Genomic DNA, 27,131 nt, shown 5'->3' with positions numbered 1-27,131 from the left:
GGCCAGAAGTGCTCTCAGTCAGGCTTTGGAACTCGGCGCATACACTAGACGCTCCGCATTATAAGGCGTCCTGTCCATTTTGGAGAAAATTTAAGACTTTTAATGACGCCTTATAGTCGTGAAAATACGGTAATTGTTTAGGATTCTAATTTTGGCCTGAACGTGACGCGAGATTCTAGTTAAGATTTAACAACTAGAACTCATATGCTAGGGTCAACACAGGGTCTTTCAAGAAATTCACTCTGATGCCCTAATAGCACTGTGTGTGTGTGTGTGTGTGTGTGTGTGTGTGTGCGTGCGTGCGTGCGTGTGTGTGTGGAGAGGCAGAGTGTGCCCCCCCTCCCATTAATTTCCGAATGCAGCCTACGTTATAAACCCATCAGCAGTTCATGCTTGAATTGTTTCCATCTATACTTGCTGACGCAATGGGCCAGAGAAGTCCTTTTTTGGGGCACTCAGAAAAACTGAACATCATATTTGAACAATCTTCTAAATTTCCAAATGGTTGGAGTGAAACAGTGCATGCACTGAGTGTACATGATTTCCAGATGCACCCACAATTTGGGAATGGGGACTTTGACTAGGAGTCCGAACTCTACTGTTCTTCACAGAGGTTGCCAGTGCAACCATTAGGCTCACATATGCTCCCTTTTTTTTTTTCAATGTACGCTCATAAAAATTTCATCCGGTTGCACAGCGCGAGTGCATGTTTTAATGCTCCTACCGGTACATACCGCAAAGGTGTTCCAAATCTGTGTCCATCTGTCAGACTGCACACAGAAGGTGGAAAGCACGTCAGGTTAAATCCCTCCTGTATAAATTAAACAAATATCCAAGTCGGGACGTGTACTTTGTCACTTTAACAGCTATCTAACTTAACTGGCAGTATTTGCATAATAAGGGACGGCTTTTTATTCATTTCACTTCCACTCACTGAGGTGCTCATGACCCGCTCTGCATTTTAGCGACAAAGACTAATTATCTATTTTTCGTGCTACATGTGGATTCATTAAATATCCTGTTGGTTCTACTGTTGTAAAACACAATATGTCTATAGGTGGGTGGTTCTAGACCAGGGGTATCAAAATCTTGGCCCGCGGGATGCTAGGTTGAGGCCCCCGCCGTGATATGAAAATTTAATGTTAGTCTGACCCGCACAAGTTTGATGTGGATGCTCTGTGTGTTTGCACTACCTCCATACTAAATAGTTAGGTCTGTCTCATTCGAAGGCCGACAGCTTCGGAGCACACGGACTATAGCGGCAAACATGACTGCAACATGAATACAAGTGCAATACACAGATGTAAACAAACTGCCGCTGCTGCCTTCGCAAGTGCTGCTGAATACATATTTGAGCAGATAAACAACATAAAAATTAAGATATTTGAGAACAGTGGAATGTTTTATCAGAGCTTTTCTTGTGGAAAACCCAAACCAAGGCACTGAAAAAGTATAGGGTATAACAAAAGCATTGAACAAGAAAAAAAAAGTGTCCGTGTGTGTGTGTGTATATATATATATATATATAGAGAGAGAGAGAGAGAGAGAGAGAGAGAGAGAGAGAGAGAGAGAGAGAGAGAGAGAGATAGCCTCACCTCTGAATGCGCGTTGCATTGCGCAATCATCACAAACTGGGTTGATACATGCAACTGGCACGTGCTGCTTGCCGTATATCTCCATGTCGCCAATATAATTTTTGCAGATACGTTTATTTGACCTGCTTTTCCACAGCCTGGCTAATGTTTTTAACCATTAAAGTTTAATGTTTTTTTAGTGACATATTTAGATTTGCTGATGGGAAATAAAACCGCAGTGAAAAGGCACAGGTTGCGGCAGATAGTTCTCTGCCGTAATGAAGAGGGCGTACGTGAGCAAATGGGTATGTTGCGCTGTTCTTCTGCGCAGAGGCGCCAGGAGAGTCAAGTGCGATCCTTTTTTTGATTTGCTATGTCGGACTGCCAAAATGGAAGAAGAGGATTATATATCAAAGCTTAAAAACTTCTCAAAACTGGACTTTCAGTCAAAAGTGGACGTGATTAACACAGGTAGACCAACGCCGGAGCTAAAAGGTTTGCTTCAAACTACGGGACAGCCTGGACAGAAGATAACGCGCTCTTTTCAACCGGAGTGGTACACCCGAAAAGAATGGCTATGTGGTTGTCCTTCGAAAAACAGTCTTTACTACAAGGATCGGTTTGGCATTGAACGAACAGCGGAGGCTCAACGTTAAGCATCCACAACGGCAAGGTTAAAGAAAACCGAGACTTTGAAAGACCTCATTAATGAAACACGACGAGAGGGCAAGCTCTTCTAATCATGGCAAATATGTAGAACTATTACATGCTTTTGCTGAGAAAGATGAGAGGTTAGCTAGACATTTGGACTCATCCACTGTGTTTTCTGGCTTGTCAAATAGAATACAGAACGATCTAATTGAAGCAATCGGTGATGTGATAAGAAATGATATAAAAAAGGAGATTAATGCTGCCCCATTTGTTGCTGTAAGGTAGACAAGACTACGGATATCACAAAGCACAGATCTCTGTTATTTTGCGCTATGTAGCCAAAAGTGAAGTGGACTGTGTGGTGAATGAAGTATTTTTAGGATTTGATGACTTGAGTGATGATAGGCGAGCCCCTGCTGTAGCTGCTTATGTCTTGGAAGTGTTGGAGAAATACAGCTGTGTTGAAAAACTAGTTGCGCAAACATATGATGGAGCTGCTGTGATGGCATCAGAGCTTAATGGGGTGCAGGCCAAAATTAAAGAAAAGGTGCCCGAGGCCATGTTTACACACTGTTATGCACACAAACTGAATCTTGTGCTGTTGCATTCAGCAAAATGTATGCCTGAGACTTGAAGGTTTTTTACAACACTTGAGGGACTAGGGTCATTTTTTAGCAAGTCCACGAAGCGCACCCACTTACTGGATGATGTTGTGAAACGGCGCTTACCAAGAGCAGCACCCACGAGATGGAGCTCAAATTCTCGGCTGCTGCAGACAACAAGCATGTACCAATATGATCTGCTTGCTGTATTCCGTATCATGATGGAAAATCCTGACAGCTGGGACAATGACACTCAAATGATGGCCACTGGATATGATCGATGGCTGTCAAAAGCATCAACATATCCAGAGGCCATTTGAATAAGCTCCCCTTTTTGGTTTATATATTTGTAAATCTGACTCTAAAGGAGTCAGTGCCTCACCAACCATGAACCTCACCGCACGCCACTGAGATAGATATATATATATATATAAACAAACATTTTTTTCTGTTTTCTGTTTTTACTAAATGCATTTTTTGCAGCCCCCAGGTAAACTGAGTTTGAGACCCCTGCTCTAGGTGAATCATACAACTTGGGGCTGCTTTGTTACAAATTTCTAGGGGGTGCTAGTGAGCCATTTATTAAAAAATCATGTTCATCCATCTGTGGATTTTGGGACATTATGAAGGTCTATACACGCTTCCGAGCCAATATGAGGTAAATCTTGTCAATTAAAACCACGGCCGTCATCAGAAAGGCACGGCAGTGACTGCATTCGCAAACACTTCTGAAAAGAAACAACCTGAAGGAGACGTTGCCAGTGGCATTTTACCGCTCCACTAAAGAGAGCATTTTTACATGATGTATGACAGCATGGTATGCAGGCCACACTGAGGCAAGGAAGAAGTCACTGCATCTGCTCGACAGAAAAAAAGATCATTTTCTGCTCTGTGCCCTGATTGCAAAATATTGTCTCATCTCGCTCCCTCAGCAGAGCAGAATTATTCAGGAGTCCTCACATCCCGGTCACAGACATTTTCAGCCATTTCCCTCGGGAAGGCGATGCATGTCTGCCAGAGCCCGTTCATCCGGATTCAGAAACAATTTTTCCACAGAGCCGTCACAACTTTGAACACTCATTTCAAATCGCAATACCGTAACATTAAGGATGTTATTCTGCTTTTATCTTCTGCCATTACATATACTGTAATACAACATAAGAGTGCCCCTCTCGTGCTCAGTTTTTACATAGCACTGTTTCTTATAGTTTTATTGTTTATTATTTTTTCAATGCACTTGATGGACAATTATTTCTTTGTTACATGCTTACAATGACAAAAAAGACATTTTACAAAATCAGTACTTTGACTGAAAATTACATCAATTACATTAATACACTAGTTGCTCAGGACAAGTGAAGGGTTGTAAAAATGTTAGCGTCCAAAATTATGGTTTTTGTAGTTGTTTTCAAGTGTGGACTCTCATGAACGTGTGAAATGTTGACTAAATAGCATCATGTGGGTCAAGCTGCGATAACTTAATATGTAAAAGGATAAAAATAACTATGCATACGGTTCAATCGCATACTGTTCAATCATTACTCTAAATCAGGGGTCCCCAACCGCCGGTCCGCCGGGCATTTGGTACCGGGCCGCACAGAAAGAACTTGCCTTAATTCCGTTTTATTTATTTCGGAATACGAAAGATGTTTTATTTTGGAAAAACTACCGGATTCTCCGTTACATCCATCTGTGTCACACGTCAAGACACACGTCTTGACACACGTCAAGCCACGCTTCTCCATCACGTGACTGATTACTTCAAAACAAAACGCAGGAGCTCGCAAAATGAGTAAAAAAAACTGCTGGAGATCGCAAATGATGGCGGCCTTAAAAGTACGTTTGAGACAACTGGATTAAAGCTATGGCTGAATACTCTGAGATCGCCACAATAGCACTGTTGCTATTTCCGACATCCTACCTGTGTGAGGCGGGGGGTTTCTGCAGCAACGGCGACGAAAACAAAATTACGAAGTAGACTGGACATAAACGACACACTTGAGGTGTCATTGTCTCCGAGTACCCTGAGATGGGACCGTCTGGTTGCAGAAAATCAAGCTCGTGCTGTGGTGAGTCGTCATTTTCATGCACTTTGAATTTGCGTTGTATCGTATTTTGAAGGCATTAAACATTGCCATAGCGATCGGAGTGTTGCGGCCAGATTAGACGCTCCTTGTTTTTATTATTATATTTCGAAAACACCACAGTTTTCATGCAGCTCATACCATATTATTTTGTTGTAATATTTCCGTCACACCTTAAATGCCGGTCCCTGAAAATATTGTCTGGCATAAACCGGTCCGTGGGGCAAAAAGGTTGGGGGCCCCTGCTCTAAATCATAAATGGTAATACATTATGTCTTCAATATTTGACACTGTAATGCAGTGTTTTTCAAACCCTGTGCCGCGGGTATTGTCAGGTGTGCCGTGGGAAATTATACAATATGTATGCCTGTGCGGATCCCCTGAAAGAGTAATCATGTAGTACCATTCCATACCGGTAGGGAGCAGCAGCAGCTAGGAAACTGCCTTATGCTTCGAGAAAGCGAAGTTTCTGACGCGAGGTAATACAACGAAAGGTATCTTTCATTTAGATTACGTTTACCTGAGAGGCAACGGCACCAATGTTCCCTCTCAGTGCGCAGGTCGTGCACACTCAGCGCACAAGAACACATATCCAGGGCAGGGAACGCACTGCAAATGAATTAGATACATTACTTTTTTTTCTGTATCAATTTGCTGCGTAATTCAGTGAGTGACAGGTGCCCAGCCAATCACACGATACGATGCAATGACGCTATGCAGCCAATCACGGCATTGACAGTACTTGCGCATGTTCTCTGCTCCATAACAATAACAGTGCGGCAACAATAAGTGACGCTAATGCTAATCTTTTATCATGGCGAAACGACCGGGCAGTGAACGTGATATGTCGACTCCCCAAACCAAAATAAGAATGAACTGCGGTTCTTTTAAGTTGGAATGGCTGTGGGAGTATGTGCAAATAGAAGAACAATCATTGAAATTGGGTGAGATATTTTCTTTTTCGAGTGAGAAAGGTTTGCTCTGCAAAACATGCAGCAAATCTTAAGCTGTAAGCAAATTTTCCGTTTTCTGTTAAATTTTGCTGAAATTATATTGAAGACTGTCTTGTATTTGTTTGTGGTGAGCAGGGTTGCGTCAAGCGACTACAGATGGAAAGACTTGCAGCTTCTTGTACAGTGGGTGGCAGTATGCAACATAGAGCTGTAATTCACCAATGAACCAAGAAGACGGAGATGACCACAATGAGAAGCATTTTTTTAGACGGGAGTAGGAGTGTACTACATGGGTACAATGAGCTGGATTCTGGTTAAGGTAAGCCACTTTAACCTTCAAATTCAAACTTTTTGGTATTTTAGGACTAAAAACAGCTGCACACAGCTACCAGCGTGCTCCCGCTAACTGTGCTTTTACAGTTCAATAGATTGGCAAGTGTGTGAAATGTATGTGAGTGTACAAGTATGTGTGTGTTTGTACAGCTCTTTGTGTAAACACCGTAAGATGTAGATACACACATAGATAGTGCACACCATTGACCATTTTACTCACATTGGATTTTGCGTCTGTTGGACTCCAACTTCGTATTTTTTTTTAGAGGGGGCGGAGAATTTTGTATCCAGTCATACCTCGGTTTTCAACAAAAAGCCATTCAAGAAGGCTGTTCGAAAAGCGATTTGTTAAAAATCCGAAATTTTATTAGCCCATGATTAGGGCCTAATACACTATGCGGAAATAACAAAAAACAGTGAGATTTGCGTAAATCACAACAAACACGTCTGCTCACAATGAACGTTACACGAGGAAGCGTCATTTCGAAGCCAAGAGGAGTCAAGTGGCGTATTACAGTTTGCTCAGTTTGGTCGAAAAACGTTTTTTGGTTGTAATCTGAGGTGTAAAAATCTCAAATTTTCTGGTCGAAATCCGCTTTGGTCGAAAACAGAGACGTTCGAAAACCGAGGTTTGACTGCATTGCCAACCTCCGTTAATTTCATCACATTCATTTATGAAAAGAGTACTGATATATCGGTGAAGGACGACTCATGGTGTTCCGTCTTTGGATCATGTTATTCTTGTTTAACCCCCCCAAAACACTAAAAATTGGGACAACTGAGGTGGTGAAAAAGAGTTCTTTTTCTATGCTACATCCCAGCAATTCAGTACTAAATTGATCTTACTCTTTTCTTGTGGTTTCAATATACATTTTTTTAATTGCATTTATCGGAGTATGATTTTCATTCAACATTTTAAGTACATTTAAATGTAATCATGACGACATTTTTCAATTTTCCTACATTCAAGCACAGTGTTAATACATTTTTTTAATTGCATTTATCGGAGTATGATTCATTCATTCAGTGTTAGAGGCTGAACTGTGCTTTAGAAATAAAACCTCTGCCATTTTCTTAAGAACACTTAGGACCACGATGTTATTGTACAATGATGTGAGTACTAATGAAGGTAGACTTTTTTGGGTGTTTTTTTTGGGGGGGGGTGGGGGCAGAAACCGACAATACAGTATTTGGATTTACATCCATTCTGGTATCTCAACAAAAGTGCTAACTCGCTAACATCGTAAGCATGCCACCGGCATCTGTAAACAATACGTCATTGGCTTGAAGCGAGGTTGTGATTTATACTACAACCGATCATTTGGGGCACTGTTTGCCATTTGCATTTTCGTACAGGTTTTTTTTGGGGGGGAGGGGGTATCTGGACATTAATGGTGCGTAGTCAGGTTCCCTCAGTGCAATTTTCTCAAATTGGCCAGTTACCAGTGTGATGAGCATGGGAAATATTTAACTCGCCACTCCCTATTTCACCTTGTCATTGGTGAGTTGGCGATCTGGGAGGACGCACCCTGATATAGCACGTTAATTGCTCTTAATGTCCTTGGTCTTGACATGGGACAAAGTTTGCAGCGCTTGTCATTGGTGAGTTGGCGATCTGGGAGGACGCAGCCTGATATAGCACGTTAAAAAATATATCTATACTTTTTTTTAATTGCTCTTAATGTCCTTGGCTTGACATGGGACAAAGTTTGCAGCAAATCAGATGAAACACTTAAGACAAGGTTGCAAAAGGATTGATGGATGATAGAGACATTGCAGCAGCAGGTGCTCTAGCCGTAATAATCCATTCTAGTGTCAAACTGTTAACGTGATAAACCCTTAAACAAAGGTTTTTAAGTAACATTCTTTACTGCCACACAAAAATTAGATGAAATCATCTTGCATTAATTATGTCATACACTGTGGAGCAAGACATCAGGTACATTCATGCTTTGGGCTAGTTATAGTGAAATCAGGTTCTTACTCTGGGAGGCTGGGGGTTGAAGTTGATACCCCGTCAGCTGACACCAACCCACAGGATAAAGATCAGGTGATTCGCAGTCAACCCATTGGTCATACTCATCTTCCCAGCCGTCAAAGTGGATCCTTAAGAGCCGATGTACAATTCTTGTCACTGTAGCAACACACACCAGACGTGGCTCCATCAGGTCAACAGCCTCCAGCTTCATGCCTCGTTGGAAACCATGATTGGGAACTTCCTATCAAGGCAGCATGAATAATTAAAAAAATAAAAATATATATATATATATATATATTCTACAGAGTTTTAAGCCATGGCCAACACAGTGCATAATAAAATGGTAAACTATGAAAATTGTACATGTGGCTGTGTACAAAACTGAACAATCACATTGAAAGTCCTGTTAAATAGAGTCAGTACAAAGTTGCCACCATTTAAAACAGTCTTTCTGACATTTTATTGAGCCACAGAACATATTTTACATTTGAAAAAAAAATCTCATGGCACATCACCAAATAGAGTGCAAAAGTATTTACCCTCTTGTGAAAGTCTTAATTTTTTCCATCATTTTCTCATAATGTTTAAGGTCACCAAACTCATATAAAGAGACAAAGTTAACCCAACTAAACATAAAAGGCTCTTTTTAAATGGTGATTTATTAATGAAAAATATATTCAAAGCTACCTGGCCCTGTACGGGGAAGAAGCACTTGCCCTCTAAACCTAATAAGAGGTCGGCCCACACTCTGCAGCAAAAACAGAAATCAAGCTTTTTTTAATAACTGGGAATGAATATTTCACATTTCTGGGGAGATAATTTGACATACTGATTTTTATATTGAGTCCTTTCCATCCAACATCATCAAAAGCACACCACTGGATCAATAAAAACGCGGCAGACCTATGTTGGTTGGAAGGGAAGATTTTTTGCTTTTGTGGCATTGGAATAAATTTTGAAGAGTCTCAAACAATATCAACATGCCGAGGTGTTGCGTGTATGGGTGTACGAATCGGACTCGAGGGAGGGGGCGGGGGGGTGAAAATGTTTCTCAATTCCAAGAGGAAAAAACTGGAGCAGTCTGTGCCAGCTTAAACACACTGACAGGATCGAGGATAAAATCAGGTTTGTGGTGCTCATTACAAACCCGTTTAGAGGCCATTTGGCTTGACTTATGTGGTGAGTTCTCGTGGTCATTTGATTTAACTTCTGTCTTGAAATGCTGAAGTGTTCATCAATTGTGGAATAAGGGCAAAGTGTTTACCACAAGTGATGATGACAGTGATCGCTCACTTAGCGCAGTTAATGGAGACTGGGACCCTGCCGTGATAAGTGGAAAAACCACGAAGGAAGGCTGGCTCCCCCCTAGGATTTTTTGTGTACGTGTATGTGGGTAGCAGCACGTTTAAAATATGCAAACAGTACCGGTAATTATACTTTACGTATTTGAGACAAAGACTACAGCAGTACACATATTTACTGAAATCTTTAATTATATAACCTTATACAGTCATGAACATTCATCAGCATTGCCTTCTGTGTGAGGCGAAGAGACTTGTCTTGGTGGCGTCGAGGGCGACTCTTACTTTACGCTCAGACGGTGAAGCCTCCGTTAGCCTTCATCCCCCTCCGGCTATCCCCGCACAGCCGATGTGTTTATGATAAGACAATAAATCGGTATTGATGAGGAGGAGGCAAAGATAGACGTGCTGCTATTTTTCGGTGAAGACCAATCCCCCCCCCCCCCCGCACATAGCAAACAACAGAAAAGAGTATAGCAGAGAAAGGCAGGTGAACAATCAGAGTCAACAGTGTGACGAGACACTGATCAGAGAGTCAACAGCATGTCGAGACGCAAGGGAAGGTGCTGGGTGGGCTGCGAAGATGCGCAGCCAATCAGCTCACGGGATAAATCCACTCGTGCTGTCATTGGTCGACGTCGCGCCGGGAACCAATCATGCGTACAGGGATGTACAAACCCTCTGAGTCACTCGGCATTTTTTTTACTGAATACAGTACTTTGGAAAAAAAAAACGCACTGTACCGAAGCCGCATTAAATGAGGCGTGATATAGCGAGGGATCACTGTACTGTATTTTCATGGCCATACAGCGCACCGTATTAAAAGGCACTACGTAGTGTCAGTTACGGGTGCTACTTCTGTATTTAACACATACACAAGATGCATTGTATTATTGGACACAGCCATGGCCAAACTTACGCTGTTTTAAAAAAAAAAAATAAGGTAGCATACATGCACACTAGCGTATGTTTTTAAAAAGGAGCAAAACACCGTCCGATTGTACTTTACTGAAGTATTTAACCATGTACTCACAGTATCACTCCTCATCCTCAAATCCATTAAAGTCCTAATATTCTTTACCAGAAATGAACAGCTGGACAAGTTCACAATCAAACACATCAGGTTCCCTCGCTTCATTGTCAGAGCCAGTCTTGTTGCCGTACGGCTCCTCTGAAATGATGTCGGCTTTTGCGAAAGCTTGAATAACAGTGCAAGCAGCCACCCTAGCCCAAGCCTCCAGAATTCATTCAGTTGTGGCGTTAATCGTGTGGCGTTGCCTCCCAATCTTAGTAAAGCTGTGTTCGCCATCGCTCCCAACTTCACTTTGGCCGTTTCTGTCCATTACCATGACAATAAAGCACAACAGTAAAAGCCGACTTCACGCGCCCTGTTGAGCGAGGATGTTGTTTTGCACAACGCACGTAATATCTACTATATACACCTATTGGGGGCGTGCCTTTAGCGTCCTCTTTCACGCCTACCCTTCCCACTTTAACGTGTGTGTATATATATATATATATCTATATATATGCTGTCCTCAATTACATCAGCCTTTCCTCTATACTATATAAACATCGGTCTATTTATAAATGAGGGGTCCACTTCAGTCAATGAAGTGGACCCCTCATTTAAGTCACACAACAGCATTCACAGATTTTGGAACTCGGTGCATACACAAGGTGACCCACATTATTCGGAGCCCCGTCCATTTTGGAGAAAATCTAGAGGGGACATGGAACTGTGTGTGAGGTCAAGAGGTTTTCACTAGATATAGTCAGGCTCGCCTCGACATATAGCTTGGGCTCTGGTACCAGTCCTTTTGAAAGGGGTTGGACTTGAAATCTTCCACTCTGGAATGGCTGACAGAGTGAGACGCAGAGCACAAGGGCGCACACTTATTACGCCCTGGCTCGGTGTCTGCTCTTTTGGGATCAGCCCAAAAGTGGGAGGACGAGTCTTGACTGTGGTTTGTGCTTATGCACCAAACAACAGTTCAGAGTACCACTCTTTTTGAAGTCAGTGGAGGGGGTGCTGAATTTCAACTGACAGTGAAACCTTAAAGGGTGTGATTGCGAGGAAGAATTCAAAATTTTCACCAAAAAAAAAACAAAACAAAACAAAAAAAAAAATCCTCCCAAAATGTATAACTAATTCCCAAAGGCACATCCAACTGTACAGATTAACCTTTTAATTGAAAATGTAAATCATTCAGCATGTTAAGTTCACCTTGGTAATGATTTAAAACATGAAAATACTTGCAACAAATTCAACATTTTCACCATAAAAATACTGACATCAAATAAACAAAATAAAAATACAATTTTGGGGGGTTTTGTCTGATAATTTCGACATTTTATAACCAATTTAATGTGTCAGCGTCCAAAATAGTGCAGCCATATTGGTGTAAATCCCGGATTCTCGGCATGAGGCCTCCCGAATGTGGCGGCCATACTGGCCAAAACATAAGGTACAACCCGGATTTTTGTCCCTTGGCAACCCCAGTGGGGTGGCCAGAACCTTAAGTACACCCAGGTTTCTTGCCCCGAGGATCCCCCAGTGCGGCAGCCATCTTGGACAGGGACATTAGCTACGCACAGGATTCTTGTCCCTCGGCCACCCCAACTCCCATTGCGTTAGCCATCTTGGACAGGGGCATTAGCTACATTCAGGATTCTCAGCCAAAGAACGATCCCTCACTCTCCTCATGTGTAGCGACTAACTTAGACAGGGTCTTGAGATACACTCCGCATTCTGATCCCCAGAACCCCCAAGTGTGGCGGCCAACTGGGACGGGGATGATAGCTACACCCATGGTTCTTGCCCAAGAACCACCAAGGTGCGGCAGCCATCTTGGACAGGGACATTAGCAAAACAAAGGATTCTCAGCCTTCGACCCACACGGTGCAGCGGACATCTTGGACAGGGACAATACAGACACCCAAGATTCGCGTCTCTTGGTTCTCCCCCCACCCTGCGGTGGCTATCTTATACATGGATGTTAATTACACACATGATTCTTGCCCAGAAATCCCCCTAACCCTCCACCCCACCAGTGCTCTGGCTATCTTGGACAGGGACATGAGGTACAACTGGGATAGTTGCCCCAAGCCCCTACCCCTAACCCCCACTCAGTGGAGTGGCCATCTTAGACAGCGACATTAGCTATGCCCAGGATTCTCATCCCTAGGCTACCCTTGTGTGGCGGTAATCTTGGAAAGGGACATTAGCTGCACAGGGGATTTACACCCCGAGGCCTCCCACTTTTTTGACATGCACCTGCTTCCACGTAATTGATCCAATTCACCTTATTCCAATATCAACATATTCCAAACATTCACACCATGTGGGCTTCCATTTCTTTTTTCATTCCAAAAATGTATGGTTTGAATTGTAATTCAATGCTAAGATCTTGCCTACCTTGTTAAAGAGCTTTACAGGAGCAGCTATTGAAGCAGTTTCTCTGAGGTAGTCAAACCATTTAAATGGCAGCTTAGTGTAACCTGCAGCAGAGAGTTGAAACCACAAAAACAATTTACAAAAAGATATTTGATGTAGTTAATATACATGTTCTTACCCATTTTGTGTTAAGAAAAGCCAATTTAAATATCTGAATGAATTAAATACGGGTATACAGTACCTCGAGGGGAGGTCAATTCAATGCTGTTGATTTCACAGAAGCCAACGGGGAAGATGGAGGGTGAGGTGCCATGGTAGCAGAACCAGTCTGATCCATCAACCGCTTCAGAACCATCAATTCCAATCATAAGATACCCATCTGCCAACACCTTAACAGCATGTGATGTTAATATTTTACACAAATACCAAATATACAGGATACACTTACCTTTCTTACAGTGGCTACACATATCGCTGAGAGATTGAGAGGGTCAATAGCTTCCAACTTCATGCCGTCCTTGAACCAATCCACACTTTGGTCCACATCTCGCACCTGATGATGATCGATTGAAATTAGATTTAGGCAAATTGCCACACGTACATTCACGAGAGAGAGAGAGAGAGAGAGAGAGAGAGAGAGAGAGAGAGAGAGAGAGAGAGAGAGAGACATATTATGGGCCGAATGGTTCACAAAATCCACAGTTTGATTCAGTTCTCGGTTTTGTGCTCACTGTTTTAGGGGTGAATCGGTATGTGTTGACTTAATAAGTAAATTGTCTTGTAGTTAACCGTGAAAGTGTATATTCAAAAGATAATTTTTAGTTTCTATTATTCTTCTTATTGAAGTTGTAATTTTTTTTATATTTGTACCAGGGGCATACAGTGGTTGCCAAAACAAGTAACTTCACTTCCCTTGAATGCCAAAACCTACAACCTTCAACAGAATAAGTCTTGGTGCCCTGCAAATAAATCAACTTGGGTTCTAACCAGAATAAAGATCAGAAAATATTACTCCAGTCCTAAAGGCTTTACGTTGGCTCCCAAATAGCTGTAAAACAGATTCAAAACATCAGATAATGGTCTATCAATGACTTCAAAGATTAAAGAAATGCTGTTTGATTATTAATCCTGAAGGGCCCTGAGACCTGCAGACTTTGGTCAATTAGTGGAGCCCAAACCTCAAAGTAAACATGGTGAAACTGCAATCAGCTGTTACACTGCACACAAATGAAATAAGTTGCCAACAGAAGTAAAGTCAAAGCCGCACGTAAATGCTTTCAGATCCAGGTTGAAAAAAGCCTTTTTCTCATACCTTTGATAACATTTGAGTCAATGGAAACATGTGGAACTCTGGAGGTAAATATTTAAACCAGTCTTAATATGGGGCTCTTATTTTTAAACAATGTTAAATTTTGGCAAGGGGAATGAGTTGAACAATTTGCAGTTTGAATAGCTTCAATCAGTCAACAATTGTGGAAATTAGAAGATATCCATGAGAAGGATAATGTAAAGTGTGGTATAATGTAAACCACCGGTCCTCAACTGTTGTCACCCTTGGACCACGTAGTGATAGGTGTGTGTGTGTGTGTGTGTGTGTGTGTGTGTGTGTGTGTGTGTGTGTGTGTGTGTGTGTGTGTGTGTGTGTGTGTGTGTCACTATGGGGTCCAAGGGTGACAACAGTTTAGGACCAGTGGTTTACATTATACCATACTTTACGTTAACCTTCTTGTGGTGGTTGACACTCAGGTACCAAAGGTGGCATTGACAGAGTACAAATTAGATTATTTTTTATATGCTGTTTTATGTCACACAGAATGTGAACAAATGTGTATTTTGTTCACTCAACCCTCCACTTATTTTTTTCTTCCATTCAAACCGCAACTGACAGGTTGAGGAAGCAAAATGATCATGTTTATGAGATTACCTTTTGGAAGAGCTGTGGGGGGGCATCAACTTGACCTTCAATTTTCTTTGTTACATCTGTAAAGTATATTGGATCAAGTTAGTACAACAATAATGAATGACGAATAATGGGAAGATAAACACTGAACAAATCCCAGTCACGACACAGACATCCTCATGGGTAGATTTATTAGACGCGAAATCCAAGTTACTGCCGTTGTTAAAATGAGTAGGATGCACCACAAAGGGCATCCCAAAACTATGCCAACAGAATTACCCTGGAGACAGTGCCCCTGTAGAAAATTTCAATGACTGCTGTGTCAACTTTCCACCAAAAGAGTGTCCTAACGCATTGTGAAAAAGGTCAGGACTGGTTTCCATTGTGTACAATGGACTCTGTGGACCGAAAATGCGTCAGGGCAAATAAATAAATAAATAAGTTTGGGTTTTTTTTTTTAAGTGGTCTTTGTTGACTCTCTTTCCTAGCCTTAGACATGAAGGAATTATGTACCGTATTTTCCACACTAAAAGGCACACTGGATTATGAGGCGCACCTTCAATGAATGACCTATTTTGTAATTGTTTTCATACACTGGGTGCACCGCATTATAAGACGCAATCTACAATGCATCCACTAGATGGAGATACGCTCAAGGAAACACAAACAGAACGATCAGAGGTCAGTAAAACTTATTTAATAAAGCAGCGACACAGTTCACTTAACCAACAGCAAGTTATAACATTGACTCGTTAACATTGAACTCTCTTGCCGCTGCTCTATTTCCATGTTCAACTGCGTAACCGATCGCTTTAAGTTTGAACTCTGCGTTATCAGCATGTCTCGAGCAAGGAGCCATACACAAGGCGCATTGGATTTTAAGGCACGCTGTGAGCTTTTAAGAAAATGGAAGCTTTTTAGGTCCGCCTTTTAGTGCAGAAAATACACTATCTAGACACTTCAATTTAGTAGTCGGAGAATCTGACATGTATTTACAGTCAATGCAAAATAAAATGTACATTACACTACTCCTAAATAACATTTCAACATCTACATCAGTGATTCTCAACCACTGAACTGCGGCACATTAGTTTGCCACTTCCCTTAATTGAGGCAAAAACTATTTATGTACGACAAAAAAATAATTGTGGTCATCTATCTATGCCAGCGGCTGAATTCTTAAATGCTCTTACACCACAGGTGTCAAACTCGAGGCCCTCGGGCCAGATCTGGCCTGCCACATCATTTTATGTGGCCCCGACAGCAAATCAAATATGTCACCTTTCATGATAATTGAGAAAATATCAACCAAAATTTCAAATTCTCATTTGTAATAAATACGAGTGATACTGGAAGCATTTCCAAACCCCTCATTAGAGTAACTTAAACAATAGGTGAATAAACCATGATACTTGACTTCTGAAATGATACTATGAGGGTGTTTTTTTTTTTCCGGTTGAGGGTTTGAATCATGGGACTTTTCCAATTACTGTCAAGTGGTGGCCTGTGAAGGCCTTTGAGACTTATTTTTTACGAAGCTCAATACAAATAAAACAACTTGACTTTACTCTTGCATATTGGATATGACGTAGATTGTAACCTTAACTTTAATTTTGATTGGTCGCAGAGACAAGTCCATGGGAAATAATCCCTTATATACAATATCTACAGTTGTGCATTCGCATTCACTACATACGTCCCCCAAAAAACAAACGGAGCTAGCTGCAGCAGGCATTATCACAATTCATGGTGAGACTGTGGAGCATGTTGAGGAATACCAATAGTTGAGCAGAACTTTTGACAGTCTGATGAAATTCTCTAACACTGTGGAGAGCCTCAGAAAAAGTAAGTTCAGACTATTTCATTAGGAAACTCGGGTACTTGAGAGTAAACCAGAACATTCTCATGACATTCAATTCGTCCTTCATTGAGAGTATCATCACCTTCTGAATCACCAGATGGTTTCATTCAGCCACGCATCGGGATTGTAACGACCTGCAGAAAACCGTGGCTGTCTGGTCTAAAACCATTACTCCTCTGTTTATGAACAAATGACAGGCAGGCTGCTTGGTCACGTCGTTCATACACGTCTTCAAGGCCTGGACTTTCATCAACTGTATGAAATCTTGAGAAGATACGTTCATCTGGGACAAGTAACAGTGGCTTTTGTAGTTATGGTGATGCCGAATTTTAAAGTAAATTAAAAATGGCAGATCTCCTGTTATGTTGAGCATATGGCTCAAAGAGACTTTGGGGCTATAGAGATACCATATTTTCATGTGCCGTGGGAAATTATACAATTTGTATGCCTGTGCGGTCGATCGCCTGGAAGAGTAATCATGTAGTACTCTTCCATACCGGTAGGGAGCAGCAGCAGCTAGGAAATTGCCTTATGCTTCGATACAAGCGAAGTTTCCGACGCGAGACAATACAGTAATCCCTCGCTATAATGCGGTTCACCTTCTGCGGCTTCGTTGTTTCACGGATTTTTTTTAGCGCAGTTTTTTTTAATGCTTTTTTTTAAACAGTGAATTGTGTTCTGCATCCTAATTGGCTAAGGGACTGACCAACGTGAACAGTCTCCGCACTTCGTCTCTGTACAGCTTGCCAAATTTACCTTTGCAAAATTTTGGTCTTTGGCTCACATTTTTTTTATAAATCCTACTTCACGGATTTCACTTATCACTGGTTCTTTTTGGAACGTAACCCCTGTAAAACATGCCAAAGTTGTAAGCGAAAATTATGGACTAAATGGAAGCTAGACTACCTCAAGCGAAACATTCAGCAGAAAAGTCATTTGAATGATGTTGGAATCATACAAAGACTCAAGGTGGGAAAAGGGATTGGTACAATATTGCAGGAGAGCGCAAACGACCGTGAGAAAAAGAAGCGGCTGTCACACAAAAAAATAATCCGACCATGAGAAAGTTAAAGTTCTAATTGACTATATCTTACTTGCCATTAAAACGAATGCACCGAATATTGGATTGATGTTGATTTGATTCCTATTCAATGTATCATAATATTGCGTTAATTTTCAATGTTAAAAAAAATGCTGATAGTAACAATATAACAATGGTTAAGCTTTTTTTCACACTTTCAGATAGTGGTGTGCCGTGGGATTTTTTCAATGAAATTAATGTGCCTTGGCTCGAAAAAGATAAACACTGATCTAGGTGAAACATACAACTGGGGCTGAATCATTAACATTTTATAAACTAATAAATTTTGAGGATTTTTCCAGTTTCAAAGTAAACTGAAAAGAGGCGACTTCCTTTTGAGTTTAGAGTAGGGCTCTAGACACTTTTTTTTGTAGGTCTTGAAGTGTTTTGAGGTCACATTTTTGAGACAAATCTAGTTCAGCCTATGGGAGAAGAAGCTCAAAGAATGAAACATACTTCTTTCAGCCAGTAAGTCGCGCTGCTACCAGTATGATAAAATAAGTTTGTAGATGTATTCACGACTCTTTGCTTTCAGAGGTGGCTGGCTGTATCGCGTGTTTTTTTGTTGTGCGTGTTAACCAGTCCTTATAACGCCTCTGTGTTTTGTACCACTGTTTCTCTTCAACAGAACCTTCATGAATTCAGTCATTTAGCCAAATTATTCAATCAAGTGTTCTAGGACCTTTGCAAGAAAAAGCTTCGGTTCATTTGCTCACTTCATTCATTAATTGGACTAAGGCAGTCGGTTTCGGGAGTGTTACTTCACTTAGAGGTTTTGTGTCGCACGTCTCTGTTAAGTCGTCCCTGCTGTGTAAGTACCGTATTTTCCACACTATAAGGCGCACTTAAAAGCATTCAATTTTCTCAAACCCGACAGTGCATCTTACAATCCGATGCGCCTTATACAGGGTCAGGCAAAATGATCTTTTGTAGGTTAAATAAAAGGTAAATAAAGTAAAGAAACAAAAGTGTTTTTATTTTCGAAAAGTACATATGCCGTGTAATATATCATTGCTTTGTTTCTTTATTATGCCATTGTTTTTCGTGTCTTTTTCAGTTGCTGCCATGAATTGGATTGGTGAGCATCGCACCTTCATTGTGGAAACATTCATCAAAACAAACGAATCTGTAACTGCAACACAACGAGCGTCCCGTTTGCACTTCAATCTTGGTTGACATGATCCTGTATCAGCTCGAAACACGATCTTGTGAGGGGTTACCAACTTCAGAGCTACTGGATCTGCACTGAAACGAAAATCAACCGGCCGACCTCGCAGCGCCAGAACTCCAATTAATTTTTAAAACATAATGAAACTGAATGGCATTATTTGTAGTTTTCGAAAATAAAAACACATTTTTGTTTCTTTACTTTATTTGCCTTTTATTTAACCTAGAAATGTGTCAGATCATTTTGCCTGACCCTGTATATGGTGTTAAAGTCTCTTTATATTCCCCATTGAGTTGTTTCTCTGTCAGTGTTCCAGGAACCAATTTTAACGAAAAAGGGTTCTGTCCGACACTAATTGACATGTGCATTCGCCAACACACACTCGGACAACTACTTTGTGAACTCTGCTCAGCCATTATGAAACGAAGATAATCCCATTGTTATGCCAATTAGTTAACCATTGACTAAATGAAGGAAGAAGGAGACAAGCAAGACTTCGAAGGATATTTAGTCCCTTGTGGATGTGAGCACATGAGGTTTGTGTGCCTTTTTGGTAAATCGATTGTCTTCATAACTTTTGTCTTTCATTTAGTGTTTTGTAATGCCATTTGTATGTTTGTTTCATGTCCATGTTTGTGACAAATTTTCTTGGGTTGCCAAGGAATACACCCTGTATTTTTATGCACTTTGTGCCGTGTTTCACGCTCTATCCTGAGGGAGCTACATATGGATCAATATTCTAATTTCTTAAATGTGGTATTTTAAATGTTCTGTAAAGCACTATGTTATAGCTGCGGCGGTTGTAAAGGCTCTATATAAATAAAGCTTTATTGTATTGTATTGGATGCCCTTAGCGTAGCTCCATCTAAGTGGATGCATAACGCAACTGTAGCCACGACTGTGGCTTCTATTCTATCTGCCTTATTATGTAGTGCACCCTCAATAAGAAAACAGTTTTAAAACAGGCCATTCATTGAAGGTGCGCCTTATGCTCAGAAGCGCCTTATGGTGCAGAAAATACGGTACTTGTATGTGTGTCTTTTGAAAGTCCATTTATTAAAAACTGATCACTAGACTAGCAAAATATGGATTTTCTTGCCAGGCCTGACGTGTTGACAAAGTTTCATGAGTTTTGTGCATCTTTTGACCTTCAAACTCAGCATTGTTTTAATGGCGAACTGCTCCTTGTGATGGCAACAGCGTTTCGTGAAAATTTACAAACTTTGTGTGGCAGCAGCATTAAAGGCCAAAACACTATTCCGGGCAAATGAGGTTAGTCTTTTTAATCGCCTGGGAGAAAAGCATCAAAGAAGAAAACAAAACATATATTTCCTTTAGCCAGTAGGCAGCACTACCACGACCATGAAGAATAATTTCGTAGATGTCTACATACCTGGATCATTAAATGTGATTAGAAGATATGATCAAGTTACAAAAGGTGTTGTAGTTAAGGGGACACTGACTTTGAAAGTAAATTAAAAATGGTGACGTTTCTGTTAGATCTAGCATTTGGCTCCAAGAGACTTTTTTTTTTGAGATCTTGGCCTGTTTCAGAGACCACCATAGTTTCATCGATCAAGGTGAAATGTACAACTGGGCCTTCTTATTTCAAAAATTCTTGGGGGCGCTGATGAGCCATTTTTGAAAAAAATCCACTATCGACGAATAAATTATTGGTGATTTTCCCATGCTTGTGTGGTTCATGAATTTTCACGCATGTTTAAACCCTGACAATTAGTGTCGTTTTCTTGCTGAACAGCGCGTTGCCACGGCAACAGCCTTTCGCAAAAAAATACACAAATTTGGTGTTGCTCGGGCCTCACCACTCTTCTGAGCAAATATTTGTGCATCTGGTTATCCCGCAAGGAGAAAGACAAAGAATAAAACACATCTTAAATCAGTGAAATTTGGAAAAGATAGCATCATCTGGGTCAAGTAACAGCTACGTTTATTGTCACGGTAAATCACCAGACTTTGCGGCAACTTAATGGCCATACCATTTCACTTCCCAAGTTCAGACGTTCTCATATTAGTAGTATAGGGCGAAGGCATATTCCACCTCACACATTGATTTTGATTTTGCACACAAAGCCATTTTGAAGAATGCATGACTGAAGTAACAGAATCTTTGAAGGCACACAAAAGGAGGAAATGACAGCTAAAATTCCACCGCCAACAGACACGCTGAAGTTATGGCTGGTGAGCGATGTTCCCTCCACGCTGCAGACATGAGCAAATGCGCACTGCCCTCACCTGCGAGCGCGCGCGCATGCGCGCGCGCGCACACACACACACACACACACACACACACACACACACACACACACACACACACACACACACACACACACTACAGTTCAATACTCATTCCTGCATTTCCACCACAGTTTAACCTACAAACAGGAATCCTTTCCCACTTCCCTTTCAGTTTCAGTGGTTGCGACAGAAGGTGCACACTCACATAGTTTAAAGCGGGGGTTTCCAAACTCGGTCTTTAGGGGCTGCCCGTTTTCCATCTCTTCCTACTGAAACACACCTGATTCAAAGGTTCAGCTCATCAGCAAGCTCCGTAGAAGTAAGACAATGATCCTGATGATTTGAATCAGGTGTGTTGCAGCAAGGAGAGCTGGAAAACAGTTAGGACATCAGACCTTGAGTTTGGACACCCCTGGTTTCGAGCATTAACGCACATACAGTCACACGAACCATTGATGTGAGACTGCGGGTGAAACGTGTACTGCTCCATTCAATAACTCCAGATCTGAGGGTAGTTTGTTTACGAGTCCCTTGAATGAGGCTCATTTGTGCGTTTCAGAGGTCTGGTGACGAGGAATTTCTGTTTTATTAATTAAATAACGTGTTTTCCTAGGATGGTTCGGATTTTGTAAAATATCTACGTCATGTAACTTGATGTTGCTCACCGAGGGATGCTCAAACTTTTTTTGTGAATACTCAAATGCATGCATTAGAGGCAACATTGCCGATGAGGTATTTAATCAACCATATAACGAAAGGAGGGGTACACTAACACTGATGATGTTTGCAAGGTATTATGACTGGTCATAAAATGAGATTGTCAGTGCCGTATTTTCCGCACTAAAAGGCGCACTGGATTATTAGGCGCACCTTCAATGAATGGGCTATTTTTTAATTTTTTTCATATATTGCACACACTGACTATAAGGCGCAATCTACAATGCATCCACTATATGGAGCTACAGCCCTTCATTTGACTCAAGGGGCGTTCATGACCGCCTCCAAAAAACATAAATTAACGATTACGTCAATGAAACTACGAAAATTGAAAATACAGCAAAATGCATCAAAACAGAAAATCACAAACTAAATTCTATAGCCCCCCGACAGAATTTATTTTGGCATCTCATTGAGCGTAGCTGCAACAGATCGATCAGATGTCAGTAAACTGTATGAGACTGGACTGTCTCAGAAGTGTTTGTTATTTATTCCTTTGTTGTGTACTGTATTCACAAAAGAGGAAATCACAAAATAAATTCTGTAGGGGGGCTACAGAATTTATTTTGTGATTTCCTCGCTTGATTTACTGTTTTGATTAATTATTTTCCATTTTCGTCATTTCAATGAAGGGATCGTTAATTTATGTTTTTCCGAGGCGGTCATGAACGCCTCTCAAGTCGAAGGAAGAAGAGAAGGCACGGAGACGGACAAAGACGTACCTGTATTTGTTGAGACTGTGAAAAACATTCATAAAGTATGTGTTTTATAAAAACAACACCACAGCTCTCCTTTTTTCGGAGCTGCAACAAAAACGTATTTAATAAAGCAGCGACACAGTTCACTGAACCAACAGCAAGTTATAACATTGTAAGCATGTCTCCAGCAAGGAGCCATCTTGGGGTCGACATATTACCGTAATGACCATACACAAGGCGCACCGGATTTTAAGGCGCGCCGTGAGCTTTTAAGAAAATTGAAGACTTTTCGGTGCGCCTTATAGTGCGGAAAATACGATATGTCATAATTACAATTAATTTTATTTCAGTTTATATTTTTTCTTGTTTTGGTTGAAAAATACATTTTTTAAAATATTATAGAAAGGTACATGTGAGGTGACCAACCTCATTGAATGAAACTCTTGAATAATTGAAAAAGAAAATAAAATAATTTGCCGCCCTTTAAAATTTGTATTCAAGTACCCTTGCCCAAACGGCTGATGTTTATTGTGTGTGTGAATAAAACTTAATACATAATTTTGAGGAGGATCATAAAAATGGGGTGTGCTGTGAAATAGGTTTAACATTTTCCCTGGCAGTTTCTAATTTTAGTTATTTCACACTTATCTGTCTTCTTGACTCTACCATAAACAAGTGGTCATGCTCTCTCATTCTGATTCAATCCTTTGAAAACATCAAAGACAGCGGTGTCATAAACCCACCAGATCTTTTAAAGCGATGTCCAATGCTGCGCGACCATCCAATATTATGAATTAGAGGACTGTACATGTGACACCAGAAGTCATCGGATCCATCCTGGCTCTCCTCATAGACCAGCCTGAGCCGTCCTCCAATGACTTGCTCCACCAAGGCCACTCGTGTCCGGCAAAGATAATTTTTATCCACCACCTCTACCCGCATCAGCTTCTTAAAAGGGAACTGTGTATTTTCATGTACCTAAGATGAAAATGAGAAAGTATACAAATGAGGCCCAAATGAGACCGGTGACACATCTAATGGTACTATTTTGGGGAAAAATACCACCACCTGTACTGGTACTAAAAAGTTTGGACACCACTGTATTATTTTGTGTGTGTGTGTTCGTGCACGTTGTTACGCTCCCCAAGGAAGAAGAAAATATTCACGCACGCACGCACGCACACTTTTTGTAAATAAAGGCGCTGGTCCCCAAACTTTTTAGTGCCACTAGCCATTTTCATGTGGAAGCATATTTTCAAAGAACGACCCCAAAAAAATATTGATTTAAAATATCACTCACCATGATCTGTGTGTAAATCAACAAGTGAACCCAAAAATGTTCTTTCCAATAATATGTTCTGTGCGTCCTCGTAGCCTAAACACATTATTCTGATTAATATTGCGTTGGTATGATATGAATGAGGCAAACCCAGAAACCAGGTGAGGCGTGATCGGTCATTGCCTGAGCCCTGAGCTGACTTCCCCCTTTAAAAAGGATGGCAAGTATTTTTTTCAAACCGGATCAGGTAGTTTAGAATATTTTTTTTCGTGAATAAATCAAATCTTATGTTGTCGTTGTCTGATCTTATCTTTTTTTTTTTTTAATGATAAGCATTAAAGTGGACAAACTGCAAAAAATTATTTCACAGTGGAGCAAATACTTTTTGATGGTACCGTATGTCCCGCTCGTGGTTATTTATGCAGAATTTTACTTGATTGCTTTTGCACAGCATATAGCCAAAAAATGTAGATGCAACGTATGCAGATAAAACACTGAAATAAGAAAGAAATATATTAAAAATAACAAGAAAAATATATTTTCAAAGCATTGTACAGTATATTATATATTCACATACATATATGCAGACACTAGTTGCTGGTTAATTTCCGTTTCCATCTCACCTTGACATTAAAGTCGGGTGGCAGTGTTTTAGCTCCAGTGAGACGCTTCACAAGAAATGCTTTCCAGTTCGAATGCTTATGCTGTATGCCTGCAAAAGATATTGTTTTGATACTCATACAGGAAGTACTTTGTACAAGGATGACAAAAAGAAAGACATCTCATGAAGACAAGTACAGCTTAATGGGATCAGTCTCACTTTTTGGCGGTACAAGAGGTTTCCCGCTCGAAGCACACCAGCCCACAGGATGAACTTCAGGGATACAAAGATTACACCAGAAGTCCTTACTGCTGTCAACATCAAAACCTTCATAACGCAGGAGAGCCTTGAAGCCTATGGAAAATAAGCAGATATCTATTAGAACTTTACTTTGATCAGCAGGCTGATTAATCATCACCCATAAAATCAGCAGATTGATATGTAACCATGTACAGTGGAAGGAAAGTGTTTGTGAACTAGGGCCTCAATATATTGGAAAAACACGTGAGATGTGATTTGGATGTTAACTCGAGCAATATTGACATTATTACGTTAACATGTATATAAAGAAATTACATTTTAATTATCTAAGGAACAAAGTAAATTTTTTTCATGGGGCAAAACAAGCAAGCTCAATGTGTTCTTAGCTAATTGAATTTAATTCCCCTCGTTAATGCCCAAATATTAGGAGACGAGGTAAGTTTACATCCGATTGGTCAAATTCAGATCAAAGAATAGAATTTGAGCAGAAAATTGCATCTTTGTGATATGCATATTGCGTAGGCCATTATCGCAATATCGATTATGTTTTTTCAATACAGTGGTACCTCTACTGACGAAATTAATATGTCATGGAAGAAATTTAACTAGAAAATTTTCTAAGTAGAGACGCGTTTTCTATGTAAATGCCCTAATTCGTTCCAAGAGCCCTAAAATTCAGACATACATTTTTTTTATGTAACAAATACATGTTACAATTAGATTATTGCACAATAAATGAGGGTTGTGCATCATAAAAAAACAAAGAACAGAGTAAAGAATAAAAATGATGGTCATTTTCATCGGTCTTTTTGCCGTCTTTATTTCATGTTCTCTCTCAGAAGTGGTTCTTGCCTGGCGTCTTGTAAAGAACTGATCCAAGGATGTTGCTTTTGTTGGCTTTTAACAATCTTTCGAAAATGTCCAAGACAAACATTCAGCAGAGTGAGCGATCGCCCAACTGGTGAACACTTTTACTGGGTGATTCAAATTTACGTAAAAATATCGGGACGCCTCATGACCTGAGGGGCGAATGATGAGGACGCTGCATAGACACATAAACACAATATTTGACTTTTCGGCACAGGACAACCAGGAAAAACAAAGCTTTTTATCTTGCCAAAAGCTGTTGCCATGGCGACGTGGCTATTGCCAAGAAAAATTATGCTGATTTTGATGGTCTTACATACATGTGCAACTTGGCACACACATCACGCTTGGTCAATTTATAACTATTTTGCAATTTTAAAAAATGTTCCATTGTGCCCTCTAAAAATTTTAAATGAAAAACCCTGGTTGAACATTTCACCAAGGTCAAACAAAATTTGGAAGCACATGCAACAGCCCAAGACCAAAAAATGTCTCTAGGGCCTGACTCAAAACTCAAAAGTCAGTCAGCCATTTTAAAAGTCCTTTCAAAATTTGCCTAATTTTTGGCTTTTTATACGGGACATATTTTGTCAAAATAGCTTTTCATCTGATGTACTTCATTAAAAAAAAAATAATCCAATTCTAATTTGCCAGTGTCTTAACGTGCCAGTGTCCAAACTTTGCCAGGGCTGTAAGGGCTATGTAAACCTACTCGCAACTCTCGTTTTGTTTGGGGGTTTTTTTCCAGATGCTGTTGCAAGCCATGACATTAAAATATTAAGTATTTCCCCAATGTTGCCTCCCATTCAGTACACAAGAGTAGGGAACTGCAACTTTCACCCCACAATCTCATGAGGAAAATCCCTTCCATGAATGCACTTTCTTTAAAGGCAGTCAAATGTCCAATGTTTACTAGAGAGTAACCAACACGTACACTCACACACACACACACACACACACACACACACACACACACTCTCGAACCTCTTTTCAATGTACCCAGTTTACATTTTCATCCACTCTAAGGCCAAACAAAAAAGATAGTGTGTTTCAATCAAAAATTTAAACAAAATAACCATAAAACATAAAACAAGGAGACATTGAACCCCCCTTTCGGCGGCGAGAGAGTTGGGTACCCGGCGGCTGGGTGTTTCGTTCAGAGGTCGGCTGGGTCGCGATGGCGACGGAGGGGAGAGGTCCCCGACGCCGGCCGTAGCCCGGCCTGGACTAGAGTTGCGTAGACTCGGCGGACGGTGCGTCGACGAATGCGCGGACGCGCGGGTCGGCGGGTGGGCGGTCGGGGAACGCCGACGGGCACCTGACCGGGGGTGGGGGAGATGGGCAGGACAGGGAGCAGCCGGCCGCGCGACGCGCACCTATTTAGTTTTCTCCCCGCTCCGGACTCGGGTGGCCGGGGCGCGCCACCGCCTCCTCCGCCGTCCTCCTCCGCCCTCGGTTTTTACTCGGCCCGTGGTGTTCATCAAATAGTTCGCTGAATTTTTTCGATACATCAATGGATGCTATTTTCTTAACATTACGGTGCGAGCACGCGACTGTAACACAGAAAAC

The 27,131-nt window shown here is 41.0% G+C and overlaps 1 protein-coding gene across 1 annotated transcript in view; it reads right to left on the bottom strand.

The window, feature by feature from the left end:
* mbtd1 (mbt domain containing 1) overlaps positions 1–27,131 on the bottom strand; it is a 96,596-nt gene that overhangs the window by 12,674 nt on the left and 56,791 nt on the right. The window contains exons 7-14 of the mRNA XM_019884894.1: positions 24,654–24,788; positions 24,457–24,545; positions 23,298–23,532; positions 14,798–14,853; positions 13,322–13,426; positions 13,115–13,262; positions 12,895–12,977; positions 8,182–8,416 (exon numbers count right to left, since the gene is read on the bottom strand). Coding sequence (XP_019740453.1) covers positions 8,182–8,416; positions 12,895–12,977; positions 13,115–13,262; positions 13,322–13,426; positions 14,798–14,853; positions 23,298–23,532; positions 24,457–24,545; positions 24,654–24,788 — 1,086 coding nt within the window. The remainder of the gene's footprint in view (positions 1–8,181; positions 8,417–12,894; positions 12,978–13,114; positions 13,263–13,321; positions 13,427–14,797; positions 14,854–23,297; positions 23,533–24,456; positions 24,546–24,653; positions 24,789–27,131) is intronic.

This window comes from Hippocampus comes, unplaced genomic scaffold (assembly GCF_001891065.2).
Source record: "Hippocampus comes isolate QL1 unplaced genomic scaffold, H_comes_QL1_v1.1 scaffold120, whole genome shotgun sequence".
Taxonomy (NCBI): Eukaryota; Metazoa; Chordata; class Actinopteri; order Syngnathiformes; family Syngnathidae; genus Hippocampus; species Hippocampus comes.
The sequence above is the reverse complement of the archived record's forward strand: the minus strand, read 5'-3'. Positions and strand labels throughout refer to the sequence as shown.